This window comes from Bos taurus, chromosome 5 (assembly GCF_002263795.3).
Source record: "Bos taurus isolate L1 Dominette 01449 registration number 42190680 breed Hereford chromosome 5, ARS-UCD2.0, whole genome shotgun sequence".
NCBI lineage: Eukaryota > Metazoa > Chordata > Mammalia > Artiodactyla > Bovidae > Bos > Bos taurus.
The window spans coordinates 112,835,215-112,857,756 of record NC_037332.1 but is presented as its reverse complement, the minus strand read 5'-3'; the positions used below and the strand labels follow the sequence as shown (position 1 = coordinate 112,857,756).

The 22,542-nt window shown below is 47.0% G+C and overlaps 1 protein-coding gene across 1 annotated transcript in view; it reads right to left on the bottom strand.

Annotated features, from left to right (window-relative positions):
* Window positions 1-22,542, bottom strand: part of SREBF2 (sterol regulatory element binding transcription factor 2) — a 57,771-nt gene that overhangs the window by 32,421 nt on the left and 2,808 nt on the right. Inside the window, exon 2 of the mRNA NM_001205600.2 lies at window positions 883-1,329. Within this exon, the coding sequence (NP_001192529.2) occupies window positions 883-1,329 (447 nt within the window). The remainder of the gene's footprint in view (window positions 1-882; window positions 1,330-22,542) is intronic.

Below are 22,542 nucleotides of genomic sequence, written 5' to 3'. Positions count from 1 at the left end.
CCACAAGGTGGTCAAGTGGACAAGAAGATCCTGTGAGGGCTGCCTCAATTTCCGATCGAACGAGTAGAAGCTATTTCATTACTCAAGGTGCTGGAGTGGAGGTGAGGGGAGCTAAACAGCAAATGGCTGCCCCCTGTGAGGGAATTAACAAATGTTAGAACCAACTCCTGGGGCTTCATTGGCTCCCAGGAAACGAATGCAAAGTGTACTTGGGATGACTGTTTTGGCTTTTTGCTCTGTCGCCTTTCCCCAGCCCTGAAACCCCTGAAGCCCACTGAAGAGCTGGCAGATCCTATGAAATAAATTAGTACAGCAGGACTAATCACACCCTGGGCTCTCCACAGGGTCAGAGAGAAATCCCACCCACGAAAAGGGGCTGGGACACTACATAGCACAGAGAGTTGCTGGTTCACTATGCACACAGCCGAGGGCTCGCTCCGGGGCCTGCCACTTCAGGAGACAGGGTGCCCATGTCAAAGGTGCGCTCCTCTTGGTGGTGGATGCTCAGATGTTGGCTGGATGCCAGGTTCTCAACCTATAGGAGCTGCAATCCTCCTGGGGCCTGGGTTAAGACCCATTTCATGCAAGCCTCCACCTCTAGTTCTCAGGATAGCCCTGAGCTTACAGTGCCTGTTGAGAGTCTGTGACCACGAATCCTTGAAGCAGGCCCAACAGACATTAAGGTATCTGAAGAGCGGGAACCTGATCCTGCACCACCAGGCTCAGTTAACCAAAACCTCATTCAGAACAGGCCAGGTCACTAAGATTCTGTCATCCCCAGGGAAGACAGAACTCTTCTCCATCTGCCTCCACAGTGTCTGCAGACTGGCCTGAAAACTTTTGAACCCACTAAAGGCTATGGCATTTGAGTTCTCGAGTCACCTTGAAAGCTGGTAGCTGCATTCTGGTAGATGACGGGCTGCTGGATGATCCTCGTCTGCGGAGCGGTGCTGAAGGTCGGGGTGATCATGACGGTCTGCTGCGGCAGCGGGGCGGGGGGCGGGGGCTGCGGCTGGGGGCGGGGCTGCAGAACCGGGGCCGCCCTTGGCGGGGTGGGACCCGAGGCGGCGGGCGCCTTGACCTGGAGGGTCGCAGCCTGCGAGGAGGTGGCCGAGGGGGAGAAGGCCGGCAGCGGGACCTGGCTGAAGGGCCGCTGCCCGGAGGGGTCCCCGCTCCCGGCTCCGGCTCCGCCACCATTGCTGCCGCCGCCGCCGCCGCCACCGCTGCCACTGCCACTGCCACCGCCACCGCCCGGGAAGGAGCCGCAGAGAGGCTCTGAGAACAAGTCAGGGAACTCGCCCACTTGATTGCTGACGAACTGCAGCATCTCTGTGAACACATGGAAAGGGGGAATTTTACTGCCGTCCAAAACGTCGTTTAGTGGGTAAATGTGAGATACAACATCTTGGTTGTACTTGTTCGTGGTGTAGCTTTGGATCTAAAAAAAGGAAATAAACGTGAAAAGTATTTAGCATCATAAACAAACAAAATGTTGATTAACTTTTAAATTTGCTTAAGAACCTGAGGCACAAGAACTTGGGCAATCTCTGGGAGATGGGGAGGAACAGGGAGGCCTGGTGTGCTGCAGTCCGCAGGGTCACGAAAACGGGGACATGACTTAGCAGCTGAACAACTAAGGCGTGAGAAAACCCAACAGCTTTCCCAAGACCAGGGCAGAGACGGGTGACCTCTCTCACGCGTGGCGGCTCAATGGGGACAACATGGCCGACCATGGGTGAGCGGGACAGGACTTCACGTGGCTCCTGTTCTCCCTCCGCACCATCTCCAGGCTTGCCCTGCCTGCTTTCCTCATTGTCTGCATCAGGTCTAACAGGAGCCGCCTCTGTGCTGGGTGAGTGCTGCCTTTGGAGGGGGCTGCTGGCCCCATATTACAGTTGGGGGAGTCGCCGCCTTAAGTCTTTGGGGCTCAGCAGCCTTGCACTGTGAGGCCACCTCCAGTCCTGGCCAGCATTGCTCCCCATGGCAAAGCAGGAGTCGGCCAGACCTGACTCACCTCACCACAGGCAGGCTCTGGGCCTTCCCTCCATCCTGGGCAATGGAACCCGAAAGGATGATGAAGGTGATGGCCCCAAAGGAAAGATCTTACGCAAGGTTGAGAACAGGGCAATCACCAAGCCAAGGTCACACAGCGCATCAGGGCACAGCAAAGATTAGTACCAGTTCTTGGCCTCCCACCTTCGAGTTTTTCCACTGCACCGTCAGAAGGTCAGGGCAGAACAACCCGGGCCCTGGACTCCCCTAGCTGTGCCCCTTTCCTTTGTGCAAGTAGCCTGTGGGGCCAAGGGCATGTGTCCACTGGAGACTGTGCCCCTCTTCTAGATTGTGCTCTTAAGTACCCGGGACCCTAAATTCCCAGCCCTGAGGGCCGCAAGCCTGCTTCCAGGGCCTCTTCTCCTGGTTCGTCCTCCTAAAGGTTTACCCAAACCAAACTTAATCCACGACCAACAGCTCATCTCTCATGACTCCTTCCCTCCCCACAGGGCTGCTTCCCACTGGGACTCTGGGGCCTCAGCTGTGTCCAAGGTATTTTCAGATCTACAATCCTCTACCCAGTTCACATCCTCTCCCTTTTCCTTTCCAATATATTCCCAAGAAGCTACTGCTTGTTCCTAAACTGTGGCACCCTCCTCTCAAACCCTCAAGGCGGCAGGATGCTCTGATCTGGTCACACAAAGAAGAAAGAAAAACAAAGGCCCCTAAGCACTATCTCTAATCATTCTCCAAACCTCCACCCCAAGTCCTTCCCAGGTCTCTAACTGGGTGTGTGTGCGTGTGCTCATCATGCGTGTGTGAATCTGGGCTATGAAGAGTCTTACGTTAGGCGAGTAGAAAGCTACCCAGGGGTTTCTAGAGTGACCTAGCAGTTCAGCACATTTTTGTGTTCAGTCAGTTCAACCTGCTGGAAAAACAGCACCTCACAAGATTAAATGACTACACAGTGGCATTATTTACCAACACCTCGACACTCAGCTCCGTCCCGACTCAGCCCGTCACCTGTGGGAGGGAGGAGTGGGCAGAATGCCACAGATAACTGTAACTTGCACCAACAAATTCCAATTTGTCATATGTGATTATTGAGCAATATCCTCAAATTAGCACAAAATTCAAACAAAACAATTCAGTGCTGACACGTTCCAAGCACAATTTCTTAAAATGCTTTAAGACAGTGATTAAGAGAAACCTAATAATTTGTTGAGCCTTCCCGTAAGATCTCCCCACTGGGGAATCAACACAGAGGGCTACTTTGTGAGCCGTAAGACTCTTACTCCCCCACTAACTGCCCTAATCCATGGAAAGGGAAGGAGGGCAAAAGAGGCGGGAGGGCAGACGGGCATAGGCTTTGGCACCAAGTGGATCTCGAATCTAATCCGCTGTGTGAACATGGGCAAGTCACTTCTTTCCACATCCCTGTTTCCTCACAAGAGGCTGCCTCAAGAAGACTTGGTTTCTTTGTGGTGAGGACTAATAAGATAATGTATGCAAAGTGCTTGGTGAGAGGCTGACCCTTACAAAGATCCCTGTCAGTGGGGCCTCTGAAGCCCTAGTCCACGGGTGCTTGGCTCCACTCCCCTGTCGAATGCTCTCCAGAAAGTTTTGTGGGGGGACACTTGGGCTGGCTGGGGAAAAGTCACGTGCAGAGGCCACACAGCTTAGCTTACAAAGCAGGGTGTGTTGGCAGATGGAATGTGACTGCTTAAAAAAAAAAAAAAATCCTTTTCAACCCACACATGATGAGCTCCAGCAGAGCTATCTCCAGCCAGGCAGACAGGCACTGGGCTGAGGGGCACAGAGGGGCTGTTGAGATTGAGCACTTGAAGGAAGAAGTAAGGAAGAGGCTCTGGGAGCCACTGCTGCAGCAGGCCCGCTGGGCCTCTCTGGACCCAGCTGGCTGCAGTGACAGAGGGGAGGCCGTGCAGGCGCAGATCTGCTCTGTACCTCAGGGTACTCCCTGGGAGCGCCCTGCATCTCCTGGTGCTTCCCTGTTCCCATCACTCGTGTGCCATGGTCGCGCAGGCTCCCGTGTCCGCAAAGAGCCATGAAACCTGGAAAAGGGAGGCCTAAGAGAAGGCAGTTTGTTGTTTTCTGTTTAAATAATTCTCTTTCTTTTTGGCTGTGCTGGGTCTTCTTTGCTGTGTGGGCTTTTCTCTAGTGACGGTGCATGGGCTTCTCACAGCAGTGGCTTCTCTTATTGCGGAGCACAGGCTCAATAGCTGTGGCTCACGGGCTTAGTGGGATCTTCCCAGGCCAGGGATCAAATCCGTGTCTCCTGCACTGGCAGGTGGATTCTTTCCCACCGAGCCACTGGGAAGTCTGGGTATTTTTATGGAGCTTTGAAAAAGCAGTTGGGCGAGACATGGAGGACCAGACACGGGCCTCCTTGGAGCTGGGCCACCGCCTGAGGCCTGCAAAGCCCAGCTCACTGGGTGGGGTGGAGGGGCGCTCCTGTCAGTCACCTTCCCCACCAAGCTACCCTCCTGTGTTTAGCTGCTTCATAAACTAAGATTCAAGTTGCCTGATAAAGTAAGCTGGGCCCTAAGAAACTACATGTGGGTTCTGATCACGTAACCAAAATTAGAGGCTTCGGCTGTCACCTGTGCATGACAGTCCCAGGTTTCATCCAAAGAGATCCCAAGTTCACGTGTACCTTACAGGGCCTGGGACCCGGAGGTAACATAAGCCACTGTGTCTGGCTCGGTCCAGTGGCATCTACCTGAGAATGAAAGTGAGAGTGAAGTCGCTCAGTTGTGTCTGACTCTTTGCGACCCCATGGACTGTAGCCCACCCAGGCTCCTCCCTCCATGGGATTCTCCAGGCAAGAGTACTGGAGTGGGTTGCCATTTCCTTCTCCAGGGGATCTTCCCGACCCAGGGATCGAACCCGGGTCTCCCGCATTCCAGGCAGACGCTTTATCTGAGCCACCAGGGAAGCCCTGAGAATGAGGTAACCTGAAATCCAATCAGATTAATTTCAGTCAGAAATAAAGAATCTGAAGCTCCAAACGGGGTAATGTCGTTTCCATTACTGCAGCTGGTCAAAAATCCTTTCTGTGGGTGTTTGTTACTGAGCCCTGTTAGGTGCTAGAACTGTTTTACAAAGGTCATTTATTCTTATATTTTGTATTTATTATGGATCTTGGGTTAGACAATGTTTTCTTAAAGATTTTTTTTTTAGATGTGGACAATTTTTAAAGTCTTTATTGAATTTGTTACAATGTTGCTTCTGCTTTATATTTTGGTTTTTTGGCATGAGGCATGTGGGATAGCTCTCTGACCAGGAGTCCAACCTGCACCCCCTGCACAGGAAGGTGAAGTCTTAACCTCTGGGCTGCCAGGGAAGTCCCTAGACAATGTTTTAAAATAATTTTCTTTTTTAAACCATAAAAGTAAAATATTCACTACAGAAAAATTTAGAAAAAAATTAAAAAAAAAAAAAAAGTCATCCAGCAATTCCATCACCCAGAGACATCTACCGTCAATGTTTTGATGTGTATCTTTCCACACTTCTTCCCATTCAAGGTTTGCTTGCAAACACAAGCATGCACACATATGGGATGGTTTTACAAAAATGGGATCACACTGGGGAGATGCTATTTTGTCCCTGTTTCTTTCACTTAATAAAACACGAAGAGTATGTAGTATCAACCACTACGGACAGAGTGTCATCCTTTCTGAGTCCTGCATTCACACTGCCTTGTGGTGTGCTCTTCTGCATTGTATTACAGTGCATTAAGGGACCAGGATTCAACCACCTGGTTAATCACCTGGTGATGATGAATGAATGCGTTCATCTTTTTGGTATGATGAACAACTCTTACAAAAATCTTGAACAAGGATCTTTTCCCACTTATCTGATTATTTATTTCCTTAGGATAAAGTTCTAGAAATTAGATGGCTGGGTCAACAGACATGTATTCTATATATACTTCAGAAAGGTTATAACAATCTATATTCCTGCCAGTGTTTTCCCACATTTATTTCTGTCCATTTGATAGTGGGAAAAAAACAGCTAATTGTTCTGACTGAATGAATAAGTATTGCTGCTGCTGCTAAGTCGCTTCAGTTGTGTCTGACTCTGTGCGACCCCATAGACGGCAGCCCACCAGGCTCTCCCGTCCCTGGGATTCTCCAGGCAAGAACGCTGGAGTGGGTTGCCATTTCCTTCGCCAATGCATGAAAGTGAAAAGTGAAAGTGAAATCGATCATTCATGTCCGACTCTTCGAGACCCCATGGACTGTGGCCTATCAGGCTCCTCCATCCATGGGATTTTCCAGGCAAGGGTGCTGGAGTGGGGTGCCACTGAGGTTAAATGTCATTCCCCTCATTTCACTGGCCATTTGTATCCCTTCTTTGCAAACTGCCTGCTCTTGACCTTTGTTCATTTTTCTACTGGGCTATTTGTCTCTTTTTACTGATTTGAAAAACTTTCATATATTATGGATTTTGCTCTTCTTAAGCATTTGCCCCACTTTGCTGGCTTATTCGTTTTTGCTCAGGAAAGAGAATGGCACAGTCATGAGAGTCACCTTGTCCTAGCCCTGTAACCTGGGTAAGTTTACCTCTCTGAGTCACAGTCTTCTCACCTATGGAATGCGGCTAACAAGCGTGCTGAGCTTGTCACGCTGTTGGGAGATAGCTCACACAGAACCTACAGCACAGCGCCCAGCACTCAGTACTCACTAGTACATGTTATACGTAGCAGTTTCTGATAGTTTTGCTTTGACTTTATTTTTGGAAAATTCAGATTTTTTTCCGATGAACTGGATATATTAGGGAATAATTTGGGCATAAATTTTGTGTTTACTTATGCATTAAAGAAACACTAAAAAATGCATAAAACCACACCCAGCTGAAATAAGCCACACAGGAAAACAAAAAATGCACATACCTCAAACATCTACCAGCTTCGTCAGGTCACTTGCATGTATTATGAGCTATAACCATCCACATTTGGGGTCAGAATTTCCACTGGACTTCAGATAGCCCTTCTTCTATCACTTCACAGTAACTCATGAGCTATTAACTTTCCAACACCCACTTCCACAAGCAAACCTCAGGTCTTTTTCAAGGTAGAGTGCTGTATTTCCAAGCCACTTAACATCTGTAAAACTGTTTTAGGGGTTGCTATCTTATTTATTTTTAGCACTTAAATTTGAATTTTTTTATTGGGCTATAGTTGATTAACAAAATGTTAGTTTCAGTTTTACAACACAGTGATTCAAGATCTTTATAAATTATATATACTCTATTTAAGGTTATTATAAAATATTGGCTATTGTTCCTGTGCCGTACAATAAATAAATATATCGTTGTAGTTCGTTTATTTTATACATGGTACTTTGTACCTATCTTTTTTTTTCAGAAAGCCTATTTATTTTTTCTCTGTATTTTCTGGTCTCCTATGAAGTTTCTGAGTGTTGAGAACCTAACCCCACTTTCCCCATAAGCTCTGTGATTTTTACTGTGTAATTCTGCATAGTGCAGTACTTTTCAGTAACATGTACGCTGCATTACAGCAGAACAATTTTAATCCTGTGTAGTAAAATTACCTGGTTTCTGTTCCTCATCCCCAACATCATAAGGATACTGACCTAAACCTTCTTCACTTACTTTTGTTCATCTTTCACATTAGACCTGCCCAACAGACTTGAGAACACAGAAGCATGGTGTGTGATGTGTGTGGAATGAGAGAGACCATAACCAGTGGGGGAGAGGCAGGTAAACACAAAATCTAATCCCCAAAACATATCCCGCTTTCAAGTTGATGAACCTGTCTCCCCTCCTAGGATTTTTTTCCTAATTAAAGAATCTTAAAAAAAAAAAAAAAAAAGTCCAACGTAGATCCATATCAAACCTGAGGGTTAGTGGTAACGCGACTGTTCATTTGTCCACCATTTTGCTATTTGTGACCACCCCTGCTTTCTCAGGACCTGAAACATCCGTTATCCCCATTCAGGTCACCTGGAGGAGCAGTAAAGGAGCTACGCTGTCAACCACTCCCCTCAACATGGAAGCCCTGAAATGCAAACAGGACCAGAAGGAACAGAGGGACAGCTACAACAGGCAAACTGCTGCCTTAAAAATCGATGCACTCTGGAGTAAGGAATGGCAATACTCCAGTATTCTTGCCTGGAAAATTCCATGGAAAGAGGAGCCTGGCAGGCTACAGTCCATGGGGTTGCAAAGAGTCAGACACGATTAAGAGACTGAGCACACATAGTTATCAGAGAATCTGATAACAGCAGGAGAAGGATGAGTGGGGTCTATCTTACAGGCGCAGCAATAAGGGCAGGGCATTTCTCTAAAAGCCTCCTGTATCCATGGTGTCTTATCAAATGTGCACTGGAAAGATAGCAGTTGCACAAGGTAAATCTGAAGATCTTCTGTTTTCTGGAGAATGCCAAAATTCCCCTGTGTTTCACAGATGTGTGGCAGTGACTTGAACATGTGATAAGGAAGCCTGAATGTGCTCTACGGCAGGGGCCAACAATTAGACCCTGAAAGACAATTCAGAAAGCAAGGCAGGTCCAGTTGCACCTCAACAAATACCGGTCCAGGAATCAGAAGAGACAAGTCACCCATGGCAAAACCCACTAATAATTCAAGAATAGAGTCTCTAAGGATTTGGGTCATATGCCACAGAACTCTTTCCTTGATGTAGCATTTAAGAAGACCCAAAGGGAGGTGGGAAAAAAAAAGAGACTGAATTGTGAAAAATTGAGAGTTTAAACTAGAATAATTGAGAGATGACAACTAGTGGAATGAGCCCCCTGCCCCACCCAAGGGAATATCAGGACTGTTAGAGAAATTTAATAAGGTTTGTTTTATTTGTACACTATTATTTTGTGTAAATGTATGATCTGACAACAAGTACCCTCCAAATCTAGTGACTTGGAGTCAATATTTCCATAGAAAATGTGACCACTTATGAAATTTCTTGAAAATAAGTACTCAAGAAATGAAATATCCTCAAGATATTTTTTGAAATTATATGCTACGGCAGCTCTACAGATAAAATTATTCTAGAGATTGCTCAACTAAAAAAAAAAAAAAAAATTGATCCACTCAAACACCGGGAGACACATTTATTTGCTAAGAAGCTCAGAGCACAGGGGTAGAATCATGCACTTCAGGGGAATCCTGGGTCACAGTCCTGGGGAAAGGGAGGCTGGAGGAGGTGCCGAATGACACAGGATGACAAGCGGGTAACTCAGGTATCCTATATTTTAAGTGAGGGATGAGTGAACTCTTTACTGGCAAAGAAACCACAGAGGAAAATTAGGTGGGGAGGTGGAGGTTCTCAAATGCTTGTGTTTCATAACACACACAAATGTGTCACACACTCCTCTGCACGTATCAAGTATTACATAATCAAATAATACATTGAAAAATTAAGAAAGAAAAGACAAAGGGAAACCAAGTCGTTCTTGGACGGCCTCTGGTCTGCCCTGGCTCTCTCGCCACCTGCCCAGGGTGGGCATCAGGGGCAGCCCCAGAGGACCCAGCTCAGGTGACCGGTGCCATTGTCTCTGGGCCAACAGAACCTGAGCCAGCTCTTGAGTTCCAATCGAAAGACAGTGACCTGCGGCTCTACCTTCAGTTGCTCTTTTCTTCTTCTTTCCTCTGCGGTGAGTTCGCTATGAATTCCTGGCAGGTCACCTTCCACAGTATCACAGGGTTATCTCTTCCCTCCCTCTTGCCTTGATTTCAACCGCAGCTTCCACCTGGTGACAATCGTCTTGAGTACCTTGTTGGGCCAACAATCTTTCAAAGCAAATCAAACTTCTCAAACAGGAGTTTCATAGCTTCCCACCAATGGCTCCCTCCGACTTCAAGGGATTTCATTTCCACTCACTTTAGCTCATCATCCACCCACTCCCTTCCTTGTCAGCACAAGCCTTTGGTGGGGAGGAGGGGCTCTTTCTCTGAATGCGATCACCTGCCTCACCCTTTCTGCTTGTTACAGCCTTCTTCCTTTTAATTGCACAATTCCATTTCAAAACGACCTACAATTTCTTTCACCAAGGACACTTTTCTACCTCAGGTCTAGCCATCTTTTAACTCCTGAACCCAACTGTGATTTGTTTAAAAAAAAAAAAAAATTGTCCAAAACTTGAAAATAAGCGGGAGCCGGGGGCCGGGGGCCGGGGGCCGGGGCGGGGAAGTACAGCGTCTCTAAAAGTCCTACCTGTCTACCTAAAGGTCATCTGACGCGCTCCGGAAACACAGAGTGGTCTGACTTCCTCTTTACTATTCATCAGGTACACATTCTGTAACATGAGATGTTCATGTAGAAAATAAACAAGTAGCAAATGACTTGTCTGGTGAAAAAGATAACCTTGAAAGCTTTGTCTTTATTGCCCTGCAGGACATTAGCCGGTTATATATCTGAATTTGCAATCTTACTTCTTTCCTATTATGTGAGTATCAGTTTCTTGCATTCTCCTTGAATCCACCTTTGTCATCCTGCTGTTTTCCTCAGTAATCTTCATAAATTTTCACTACATACTAATGATATACTGGTATAAGAGTATGCTTCAAACATTAAAAAGTTTCTTTTGTCATATTACATCCAGTAAGACCTATTTTTTAATACTTTCCTTAGATCTTGTGCTCCACAAGCACCTAGACAAAACCTTCCACTCCCTGGGCCTCTCTAGGCACTCAGCGCTCTGGTACTTAAACGACTTGGTATCAACTCACTGAGATGCCCTCACATGCAACCTTCATGCACTCTATAAAAACAGCAAACACGCTTTCTGAACCAAAAGTGGAAGGGACACCGCCTCATGATGGGACAAGATATTTTTGAAATTTGGGTTACCCAGGAAAATCTGGACAAATTTCTGTAATTTCCACAAAGCTTCCACTTTTGGTGAAGTAGGTATATAAATGCAAGATTTTAAATGTGTTGAACACCCACTGCGTGCTGGCGCAGAAAAAACACCCCTCGACCTCAAGGAGTTAGTGAGAGTGACAGATCTGGTGGCGACAGTCACAGCAGGTGAGGACAACACAGGGGATGTGATAAAATCACTGACTCCAGCTGGTCGAGCAGCTTCCTCAAGAAGCTGGAATGAAGGCTGACCAGGATGCCGGGGGAATTCTAGGCCCAGGGAATCTTGCAAGCCACGGCTTGGAGGCCTGGAGCTGCATGGTGGGCAGCGGGAGGGCACCAGGCTGGGCAGGTGGTCAGGACCAAATCCTGAAGGGGTCTGCAGCTCATGGTAATGAACTTGGTCTCTCTCCTTCTTAAAGAAGGAAAAGCTACAGCCAGCAATCCAGCAATGCTCTAGGAAGGGGAGCCCTGCACCTCAGCCCTGCTCACTCTGGTTTGTATAGGGGGCTACTGGCTTGCCCAGAGTCCCCAGACACCATATGCTCACTAAGAATCATTCTGAGCAAAGACTTAGGGCTGAGTTCTGACTTGAGAGAATATCAAAACAGCTAAAACAAAAGTTAGGGTAACTCATCAACAGAGGAAGAGACTTCTGAAAATTGATTAAAGGGAAGTTTTTTTTTTTTTTTTTTTTAATTTTTGGCTGTGCCACACAGCATGAGGGCTTAGTTTCCTGACCAGGGATTGAAACTGTATGCCTTGCAGTGGAAATGTAGAGTCTTAACCACTGGAACCACCAGGGAAGTCCCCAAAGGAAAGTTCCAGTTATGTATGAAAACTGGGAAACAGGCCACCTATCTCTTAGGGGTTGTGTGAAGGGAGCGTGGCAAACAATCATATTAAAAAAGAAAAGCAGGATGTTGAAAAGTTAAACCAAGAATTACCTGGAAGGCCAAAGAGAATGGGGATTCCCAAGTTTAAATTCAAACACAGCTTTCTGTGTGACAAATCAGAAGGCTGGTTGGAACTCTCATAATGTAATTGTGCTGCCTCTGGGAAATTAATTGATCTCTCCAAGACTCAGTTTCCCTACTTATAAATATAGGAACAATCCAAATTCCAATGGATATATATTAATATATAGGGATATGATCAGCACATACTAAAATGTCTTTTGACTTTTTCATAGTTTCTTTTTCAACCTAACATTTGAAAAAGGGTTATTTGTAGCTTAGCTTCCAATTTAACCTTTGAATAAAAGCCAGTAGTCACACTATTGATGTTTAAAAGCAACAACTCAGTGACAAAGCTAATAAACTTATTTTCTAACTAGAAATCATATTTACATTTTATTCAAATGCAGAGAAGGTGGTTATGACTGAAATTAAATTCACTTCCTATTGATTCCATGTGGACACATAATAATAGCTGTCACTAATACCTACGTACTACTTCACACAAACCCAGGTGCTAGTATTGCTATTCTACTTTACAGGTCATGAAGATGAGGTTCAGGGAAGTTAAACTATTTGCTCAAGCCCTTCATACAAGCTACAAGATCTGAATTTATATCCATATTGAGGTCTGCATATCTCTTCCATGCACTCTATTTCCCCCCACAAAACAAACATTTCTTGGATTTTACAACCTGGGAGAAAGATGCAAGATGGACCTGGAGCGACAATAAAGTCTGGGGAATCTGGGTGTGGGTGGAGGGGGGGCACTTAATGTAACCCATCTCATGACCCCCAATACTAAGTTCAATGTTAATGAAAGAAGATCCATCTCAGGGTAACACACATGTAACTGACTCAAGGGGGAGTAGATGAGAGAGATTTTTGCCTGACTGTATTTTGCCAGCATACTTTCCTCCCAAAGTATTAAAACTTTCTCCAGATGAGACCTTCTGCCTTGACAAGATGCTCCTTTCCAGAACACCCCTCTTTCTTCAAATAAAGAACAAACCAATAAAGACACAACCCTTAAGACCTGCATTCAACATACATTAACTGAGCCTACAGTGTGCCAGACACAAAACTGAACACATCAAGAGGCACATGTTCTGGCGGAGAAACCCCGTGTGAACACCTGCCAGGGCCAGGTGCCGTGTGCTGGGATGATAAAGGCGCGTGACGCAAGAGGACCCTGTAGGAGTACATTTCCTAAAAAGCTTCTGTTGTTTTTACTGCAATTCATCCCATGCTTGTGTGTGAGCATTTAGAGACAAAGGTTAAATGTGATTTTCTCTTTTTACTAGAAAAGAACTTCATCAGCAGTGTCACCCAGTTGTGTCTGCTTTTAACGCCTTGCAAACTTCCACTTATCATGGCATACGATTCAAATCACCCTGGGAGGCAGCTTTAAGCACTCTTTCAAATGAGTTAATATATGCACAGCACTTAGAACAGTGTCTGGCACAGAGTGCTTGAAAGTGGTGATGGTGGTGGGGGTCGTTACACAGGAAGAAATAAGCCCAAGTCCAATGAGGGGTCTTAGGCAGGTAAGTTCACGAAGGCTCCATCCTGCTCCAGACGTCACTCCAACAAGCATGCTAGGGGGCCTTCCTCTCAGGAGCCCTCCACCCCTGGGACTGTCCCACCTCGCAGTGACTGTCCCCACCCATGGGAGAGCCTCACCCTGGGTCCCAGCTGGGAACCCAGGTCTTACCAAGACCACATTAGAGGCATCAGATCTGTTGACCATCCACATTTGATAGGCTGTCCATCTTGTTTCTTTATTCCTTTGAAATGCATGCTTTTAGAAACAGATCAAGAACAGATTTTGAGAACAACAATTAAGAGAAAACTCAAGCCAATGACTAGCAGTAATAATAAAAGCAGTATAGCAGTTGTTGACATTTCCTGAGCTCTTACCACATGTTAACAATTACGTTAAGCACTTGACATGGATTTCATCACTTAATTTCCATGACACTTTGAGGTAGGTGCCTTCATCACCTCCACTTCACACACAAGGAATACTAGGCACAGAGAAGTTAAGTAACTTGTCCAGCGTCACTCAGTCAGCAGGTGACGGCGCTGGGACTGAAGAGTCAAGTTCTCAGCCACCACCCTGGACAGATGCTTTGCTTCTGTTACTGTGTGGATGTCACCAGACAGCCTCGTTCTCTAATGGGAACAAACATCCCCAGCTCAGGAAGGAAAAGGGTGTCATCCCGGGTGTCCTGCATCTCCTGACCCTTCATCTGCTCCCACCCTGCATCTCTCTGGTGTCTCTCTCACTCTCCTGCAACAAAGAGACTGAAAGTTGAACAACAGGCAGAGAGGAAGACGCTCAGGAACGCCCCTGCACAAGCCTGTTCCAGGGGCTGGCGCTGCATAGTGCCAGGTAACCGAGTGTCCACAAAGTCTGGCAAAAGCCACTCCTTCCACCTAACTGTCCTCCTGGGGGGCAAAGTTCCAAAGCTGGGGATCTCCACCTTTCCCAGTCCTTAAACCACTCAGTAAAGCAACTATACTCCAAGAAAAATTAATTTTAAAAAAGTCATTCAGGCAAAAGTGAAAGACCTCAGTGACTCACCAACCTACCCTTCCCCAAATCATTACCACACCCCCAAATCTCCCTCAGACTAAGGACAAAAATAATACTTCCAAAGCAGGTTACTAACCCCTGCTACAAATCACCACCCAGCATGTTCATACCCACTGTGCACTGCGGTGCTGGAGCTCGGGGAACCTGCATATAGCACAGACTCCAAAGTGCCGGTTCCCTTCCCACCCAGCAACCTCACAGGAAAGAAACCCAACCAACCCCAGAAACTGTGACAAGGGTGAACAGACAGGTGCCTCACAGAGGAAGGGCTGTCAGAAGGCAGAGAAAGGGCTGACTCGTCCTGGCAGGCAGGGAAAGCAGAGCCTTGAAGAGTGAAGAGACGTTTGTGACTTAGAGAGAGGCATGGGTAGGTGCTGCAGACAAAGGGAATGGTATGAGCAAAAGCACAGCACCAAGAAATGTTCTGGAAGGAGCTTCCGCAGAGCACATGGAACAGAGTGGAGAGACGGAGCTGCCTGCACTTGAGCTGTGAAGGCCTCACGGAAGCTGCCTGGAGTGGCACAGAAAGCACCACGGACATCTGCCATTCCTGCTCTGTCTGCCGTCCTTCCAGCTGTACCTCCCATGCACCCTGATCTTCCTTCTGGAGAACCCATGCTGGGTGGTCTCAGCATTAAGGTTTCCTGCCAGGCGGCTCTGATGAATGCATGCTGCCACCAGGAACGTGACTCTAGGAAGCGGGGACAAGCAGAGGCCACCGAGGCAGCGGGTCCTAAACAGGCTGCTCCGGCCTCTTCTTAGCAGGACTCTGCTGCCAAGCTGCCCTTGGCTCTGGCTCGTGTTCCCGGTCTGGCTCTCCTGCTTTTCTGATCAGTCCACACACTATCCTGCCAATAAACTCCTTTTCTACTCGAGCTACTCAAAGCCAGCTTCTGTGGCTCATCACCAAGCCTGCCAACTGACAGCACAGCAGGAGAGGGACCTGATCAAAACTAAGTTTGAGGAAGGCCACAAAACACAGCTATCAAGAGGACAACCTGCAAATCACCCGAGCACGGTGGTCAAGCCTTACAAAGCGGCTGTCCGCTCAGCCTGGGACACTACTATGCCTGCTCCCCTGGCCGGTGCCCCTCCTGGACTCTACCCCAGATCTTACCTTCCACACTGGAATCTTTGGGGGTGTACCCTGGTGGGCCTCTTAAGCACATTAAAGTTTGAGACCCTCGGTCCCACACAGTGTTCTGGCCACAAGGAATCACATATTCCCAAACATGTCAAATTATTCCCAACACCCTGCCTTTCCAAATTCTCCTTTCTAAAATACTATTCAACTCATCCTTCACAACTCAGCTCAAACGCCAGTCTCCGTGAAGATTTTCCTACTCCCCTTCCTTAGTGTTTCAAAAACTTGGGACTTTGTTCCTCTGTTCTGGCCTCTGTTGCATTTTGCTCTGTATTGTGACAGGCTGCTTAGATGTCAGCTCCCTGACAGTTCAGACTTTTTCATTCACCTCTAATACCTGAGTCTAACAATATGCTAGCTTGTGTGGGACCCAGCACAGAGCACAGATACATAGCACTGAGCCAGGAACATAGTGGATACTCATGCGGAACTGGAATGAACAAATTTCTTAAATTAAATTTAAAAAACTTAAAACAACTTCTGACGAGAACAGGGGTCCCCAGACAGGCTTCCGGAGTCAGGGCATCTCCCACCTCATTCCCACAGGGTAGGGAAGAGTACGAGCTCACGTCAGAAGGCCCAAGTTCACTCCTAATGCCACTTCATCAGCACAGTAAACCTTGGGCAAATCATTTTATCTGTCTCTACGTCTTCATATGCAAAATGGGAATAAAATCAAGTACCTCCCAGCACTATCAGGAAGACAAATGTATCAGAGGAATTTTTGTAACGTGTTAGGCCTCGCAGGGACGTTTACACTTAGGAAGAAGCAGTATTTCCATGAGTTGCTATGGGACGATGAGGGCCTGAGCCAAGAAGACTCCAGTTTAACAAGGCAGTTCCACACCTGGTTCAGCAGCCGGAATTTCATCACTGATCCAGTCTAGTCCCTGAACCCAGCAGACCAGTTCCACAGGACAGATGCAGAAGCCACATTATAAGGGACGTTTAGACATGTGTTCATTAGCAATTCCGAAGGCCTGAGAGATGCAGAAAGAGCTCTGTTTTCCAGCTTCCAAGCCGTTCAATGGTTGAGGATTAGTTTCTAAACAGGTTCCCCAGAGAGCCTTCCTTTGAGGCCTCGCTCTGGGATCCTGCTATTCTTTAAAAAATTCCATCATGTCAACAAAGTTTAACCCGTGAGGCTTGTGGTCCAGAAATGGAACACTTGACCTTGTTCTGTAACTGCTCGTGTCCGCCCACCACACCTACAGAAGCCCTTTCAAAAGGAAAGAATAAACATTTCAAAACTGTATTCTAAAAAAAGGGCCCTTGGTCCTAAGAGTCCACTTGCAACTTGTAGCTCCTCGTTCACTCTCAGATAAGAATTGAAGAGAATGTTAGACTCCCTGCCCTCTTCCGTGCATGTGCTGTAGCTTCAGGCAAGTCTCAGAGCACCTGAGACGCAGACAGCCCCAGTCCCTGCTCTGCAGCAGGACAGAAGGCTTAGAGAAGTGCTGTGGGATCCAGGGAAGTCACTTGAAGCATCCAGCACAGGGCAGACCCTTCCTGATAAACACATGTGGACTGAAGGGAAACCTGCGCAGAGGAGGCTGGTCTCTCCAGCCCCAGCCCACCACCCGCCTTGTATTCACAACTCTGAAGCCCTCTACATCAGATGGGGGCTTGGCATGCAGGGGTGGAAAAGTACATGGGTTTTGGAGTTGGACTGAGGTCACCCTTTTACAACTTACTAGCTCTGATCTGGGCCTCAGTGTCTTCATCTGTAACATACCATGCAACTGGAGAAAGAATTAAAAGCAAAGACAGTGTAGGTAAAAGGCCACACACACCGAGTGAAGGCAGGGACCTTGCTCACCCTGCCAGGGCTATACCCAGAGCCCAGCACAACACAGGCCCTCTCAAAGGGTCCCGACTGCAGAGCTATCCAGACACTGTGCTGGGCACACAGTGGATGCTGCCTACAGTGTGATTTCAAAACCCGATGAAGGATGGAAAAGAAGTGGCGGCTGCAGAGAGAGTCAATAATTAATAAAGAATAAGACAGTCACATTTACCTAGAGAACCGATGCGCCTCAGGATAAATGACAGTACATCTGTAGGATCAAGAGGAAATGGTCCCATATTCACTATCAAAGATGGTGTACATCTTAGCAAGAATCACACGATGGGAAATAGCTATTGCATGTCTATTTCAGTCCTGCCCAACAAATAATCACAGAAAATCCACCCATCTAGCTCAGAAAAACAACCCCCATTGACTTTTAACAGTTCAAAGGAAAGTACTGTGAGAGGTGAGGCTATTCATAACCAAAGGGCATTTCCTAAAATATCTGCAGATTTTGGTGAAAAGTAGTCATAAGAGAATTAGAATGAAGAACACTATAGGAATACAGAGTCCCGAAGAACTTTTATGCAAGGATAGAGGATTCACAGACTTTTGGCAGAAGACAGGGCTGCCACCAAGACACTGAAGAAAAGGGAACTTAGACAGAAGAGAGCCCCGATGAAACAGCGTAAAACAAGAAGTCATTTATCAAGTCCCCCAAGGCAGAGGAGGGCTGAAAATAAGGAACTGCTGCACCTTTAGAGCAAGTCTAAACATACGGAGAGCAAGCCAACCTGACGAAGGATCACTGCAAGAAACCAAGTGCAGCAAAGGAGTAAGAGAGTCGCAACCACTAGGGCTCTGGGCAAGCAAAGGGGACATCAGAAGCACAGGAAGGGACTGCTCAGGAAGCTGGTGGCTGCTCACTGACTGTCCAGTGGTCTCAAGTACAGGAAAGGCAAATGAGGAACCAGGAGGCCAGGACGAAGGAGCCTGTTATCTGTGCATTGTGGGTGGCTGGGTGGCATCAGCCCTAAACTGGCATAGAGACAGGCAGGATAAAGGGGCCAGAGTTTCAAACTCTAGCTGGAAGCTAAGGAGGACAGGCCCTCTCCTCCACTGTGGCGGGGGAGTAAACTGGTCCATCCATCGTGGAGAGCACTGGACAGGACCTATCGAAACCACAGAGGAGTCAGAAGAGAATGTTACTTCCTGCCCCTTCCTTTCGTATGCTTCTCTCTTTTGACTCTGGCAGCATCTGTGATGTAGCTCTCACCACCCCACCTGGAGCCAGCACCCACCTCTAGTCACTCATCCTGCACCTATACCTGCACACGGGCTTCTCAAGTGGCTCAGTGGTAAAGAGACTGCCTGCCAATGCAGGAGACACTGGGGATCAGGGTTTAATCGCTGGGTTGGGAAGATTCCCTGGGGAAGAACCAGTGACCCAATCCAGGATTCATGCCTGGAGAATCCCACCGACAGAGGATGGAGAACCATGCAGCAGTGAAGAAGACTGGGAAGATCTCTAACATCAACATCGGCAGAAAAACAAAACTTATAGCATGCGAGCTATTTGTGAAAAATCAAAAGGGGAGCAAAGTGAAAATCCATACATGCTATTTGCTTCTATCTGCCTTAAGTTTTGAAGGATGTAAAGGAAATGAAAAAATGAATAACCTGGGGGGTGTGGACCCTAAGTAGATGATGACAGGGCCGGGGGCAAGACTTTCCATAGCACCCCTTTCATATTTTTTATCTTGCTTCATGAATGTATCATTAAAAAAATATTTTCCAAGTGGTAAGTTCCAATCACCACAGTAATTTATCATATTGAAAAAGTTTTTTTTTAATGAAAGGGCTACAGCTGGCAGTGTGTAAGAGCTATCACCCAGCTCTTGACTTGAAGAGTCCTTGATGAGAAACACACACCAAACGAGCTAACTCCAAGTGATTTGCTCATCTGTGTTCAGGGCAACAATGCTTAGGCTAATGAAACTGCAAATGATGAAAATGTTCCACAGGGACCTGAACAGGCGTTTGCCGCCTCAGATGAATTACACTGGACACTGTGACAATTACACCTCAACTGTCTCCACCTACAGCAATCCATAAGTGAAAATGCTATAATGTTTCATGTGCACTTTAATATAAAGTTCATACACAAACCCAGCAGGAGAGACAATTTGATATTCAGGGGGCACTATTTGAATAAAGTCGCTTAAGAAGTTCCTTTTTTAATTATGTAATTGAGGAAAGAAAAGATCTATTCAATATAGAAGCAAAAATTTACTTAAAAAAAAAAAGCCAAGCCTGGGCTGAGTATGAGGATGACAGAAAAGACTGAGAGGCAGGCAGCGCTCAGAACACTGGGCCATAGGCCCGGGTGTGAGTGTGACAATGTTTGTCAAGGGCGAGACCAAACAGACCCAGGAAGGAGGAGAAACCCAGAGACTGGCTCGGAGGTGTGAGCAAGCCCAGAAGATGTATCCCAGGAAATGGAACTGGATGAGACCAGGAGCTAAAAACTCATAGAAAATAAACAAGCTAAGAGCAACAGCAGCTCTTTCAACCCAGACACTAGCACCAGTGATATATACTTCAGGGTCAAGACAAAGCTTACATCTTGAAAATGGGGTACGAGGTAGATCGAGGCTCCACCTCACTGAGCAGTTTTTCCGAAGCATGACTCACTGGAGAGACATGGAGTCAGTTTCTACCCCTCTCCTCACCTCCTCCCCCACACCAGGCTGGCCACTCCAGCCTTCCCAGTGACGTGGACACACAGGCTAGGGGCCCACCCAACACCTTGAAGCTGAAGTGCCTTCCTCTCCTCGTTAGACACACCTTTACAGAGTGCTTCTTTAGTGCCAGGTAGTGTCCAGGGACTCTGCCCAAGACAGAACTGTCTGCTGGGAGAAGCCAGGAGAGGCCCAAGAGACAGTGCCACCCAAAGGCTCAGGAACCACAGGTTTCTCAGCAGACAGGAGGGCAGGCTAGGTGACCAGCAGGGGGACTGCATGCAGGCAGGTATCTGACTCTGTGAGCCCTTCAGAGCCCACCGAGCAGGCACACACCGACCACGCAGTCACATTAGCGGACATCCTTGTGGAGTTCAGAGCACCAGGGATAAAGACAAGAGCCCACAAACTTCCAGGGAAAACAGGTCACACACAGAGGGTAGGAGTCAAAACAGTATCAGATGCCCAACTACTGAAAGCTAGCAAACAACAAGGCAATGCCTTCAACCTGAAATTCTAAATTCACCCAAACTATCAAATCGGAGAGGTTAGAATAAAGATATTTTTAGAGAGGTAAGGTCCCCCCAAATTTACTCCTAATGTACTCTTTCTTAGTAAGCTACTGGAGGATGTGCTCCATCAAATCAAGGGAGAAAAACACACACACACACACACACAAAACAAGGGAATAAGGGCTTCAACATGTCCCTGACCCCAGGTGATAGTCAAGGGTAGTCCCCGTATAAACGAGGAACAATAGACCTAGAACAACCATCAGACACAGCAAAAAGAGGGGAAGTTTCAGAAGAGATATCAACAAGGGGAATGAAAAGAACCGACCGCCAAACTGAGCTCCTGTCATAAGATTTAGGGCCACCTTAGTTATGGGAACACGGAAAGTAAGCAAGTGAATAAATGGGGCTATGATAAACCCTAGGAAAAAACAAAGAGCGACAAAAACCGGAGAGGATCTACCCGAGAGAAAAGAAAACATGCCCACAGAAAAATCTGTACATGAATGCTCACAGCAGCTTAATTTATAATAGCCAAAATGTGGAAACAAGTTAAATGTCTAACAAGTGATGAACCGATAAAACACGGAGTATCCATATAAGGGAACACTGGTGCAACAGATGAACCGCAACATTATGCTAAGTGAAGAAGGCCACTCAGTGTATGATTCCATTCATGTGAAATGTCCAGAAGAGGCCAATTCACAAGGGGAGAATGTATATTAGCTCACTGAAAAGTTTCTCCACTGAGAACCGCTGCCCCTACTTGCCCTCCTGACTCCGTTTACCTAGCCTTGGACCACTTCACCCAATCGCTTCCTCCAGTGGATCTCCTAATTGCCAAATCCCACGAGTCCTTTCAGAGCCTCGTCATCCTTGCTGTCTTCTGCAGCCCTGTCTCCATCATCCATTGTTCCTCAAAAAGCTCACTTCCCCTTAGGTTATTACACTTTCCTCGCCTGTCTGGTTCCACCTTTTCCTCTCACCTGTGTCCTCAACTCACCAATCTGAGTGACTAGTCTTTAATCTCCACCCCCAGTTTTGACCTTCTCCTGAGTATCTGTCTCCCGTTTCCTACTAGTGCCTCAATTTCAGTCCATTTAAAGACAAATTTTCATCATCTCCCCAAACCAGCTCTTCCTGCTACCTTCTGAATCCTCCCAATGCCCTACATCAAAGCCTAAATGGGAACTTAAATTCCACCTCTGCTCTGTCTTCAGGACCAAGTTTCACTGAGGCCAAGTCTTGTCATGTCCAGCACCTTGTACAATGGCTACTTCCTCTCCCCATCCCGTCACTCTCTTAGGATTGTCATCACTCACCCAGATGACTATCTCCTTGAGGCAGGAATGAGTTCTCTAGGTGGTAGAAACCCTCTCTCCCCCACCACACACAAACAAAAAAAATATATGTGTTCATACCCACAGAGTCTCTTCTTCAGCTGACTGGCTCCCAGAAGCATCTAGCCCTGATCTGATCCAACACCAAGGGCTGAGCCTAATATTAATTATCCTACTCCTGCCTAGCTCAAAGTCCTTGGACTCTTTCAAACATTCCACAAATATTTAATTCTAGGCGAAGGAAACAAAACAAAGGTCCTGGCCCTCATAGGGTTGATGTTCTGGAGGGGGTGTATGGGTGAGTATTCAAGGATATCTGCAGACCACCAGTCTTCAGCCCGCTCAACTTTGCTCTAAGACCTGAGTGCAGGGCCATCTCTTCGGTGTGGTCTTCCTGGTAAGCCAGTATTTACCAAGCTCCATCCATACTCACTGACTTTCACTAATTGCCCTCTATAACTGAGCTATTCTATACTCAGTATGCTTACCAGGTAAAGCATACTCAGTATGCTTACCAGTGGTAAAGAGTCTGCCTGCCAATGCAGGAGACAAAGGAGATGCAGGTTCAATCCCTGGGTCGGGAAGATCCGCTGGAGGAGGAAATGG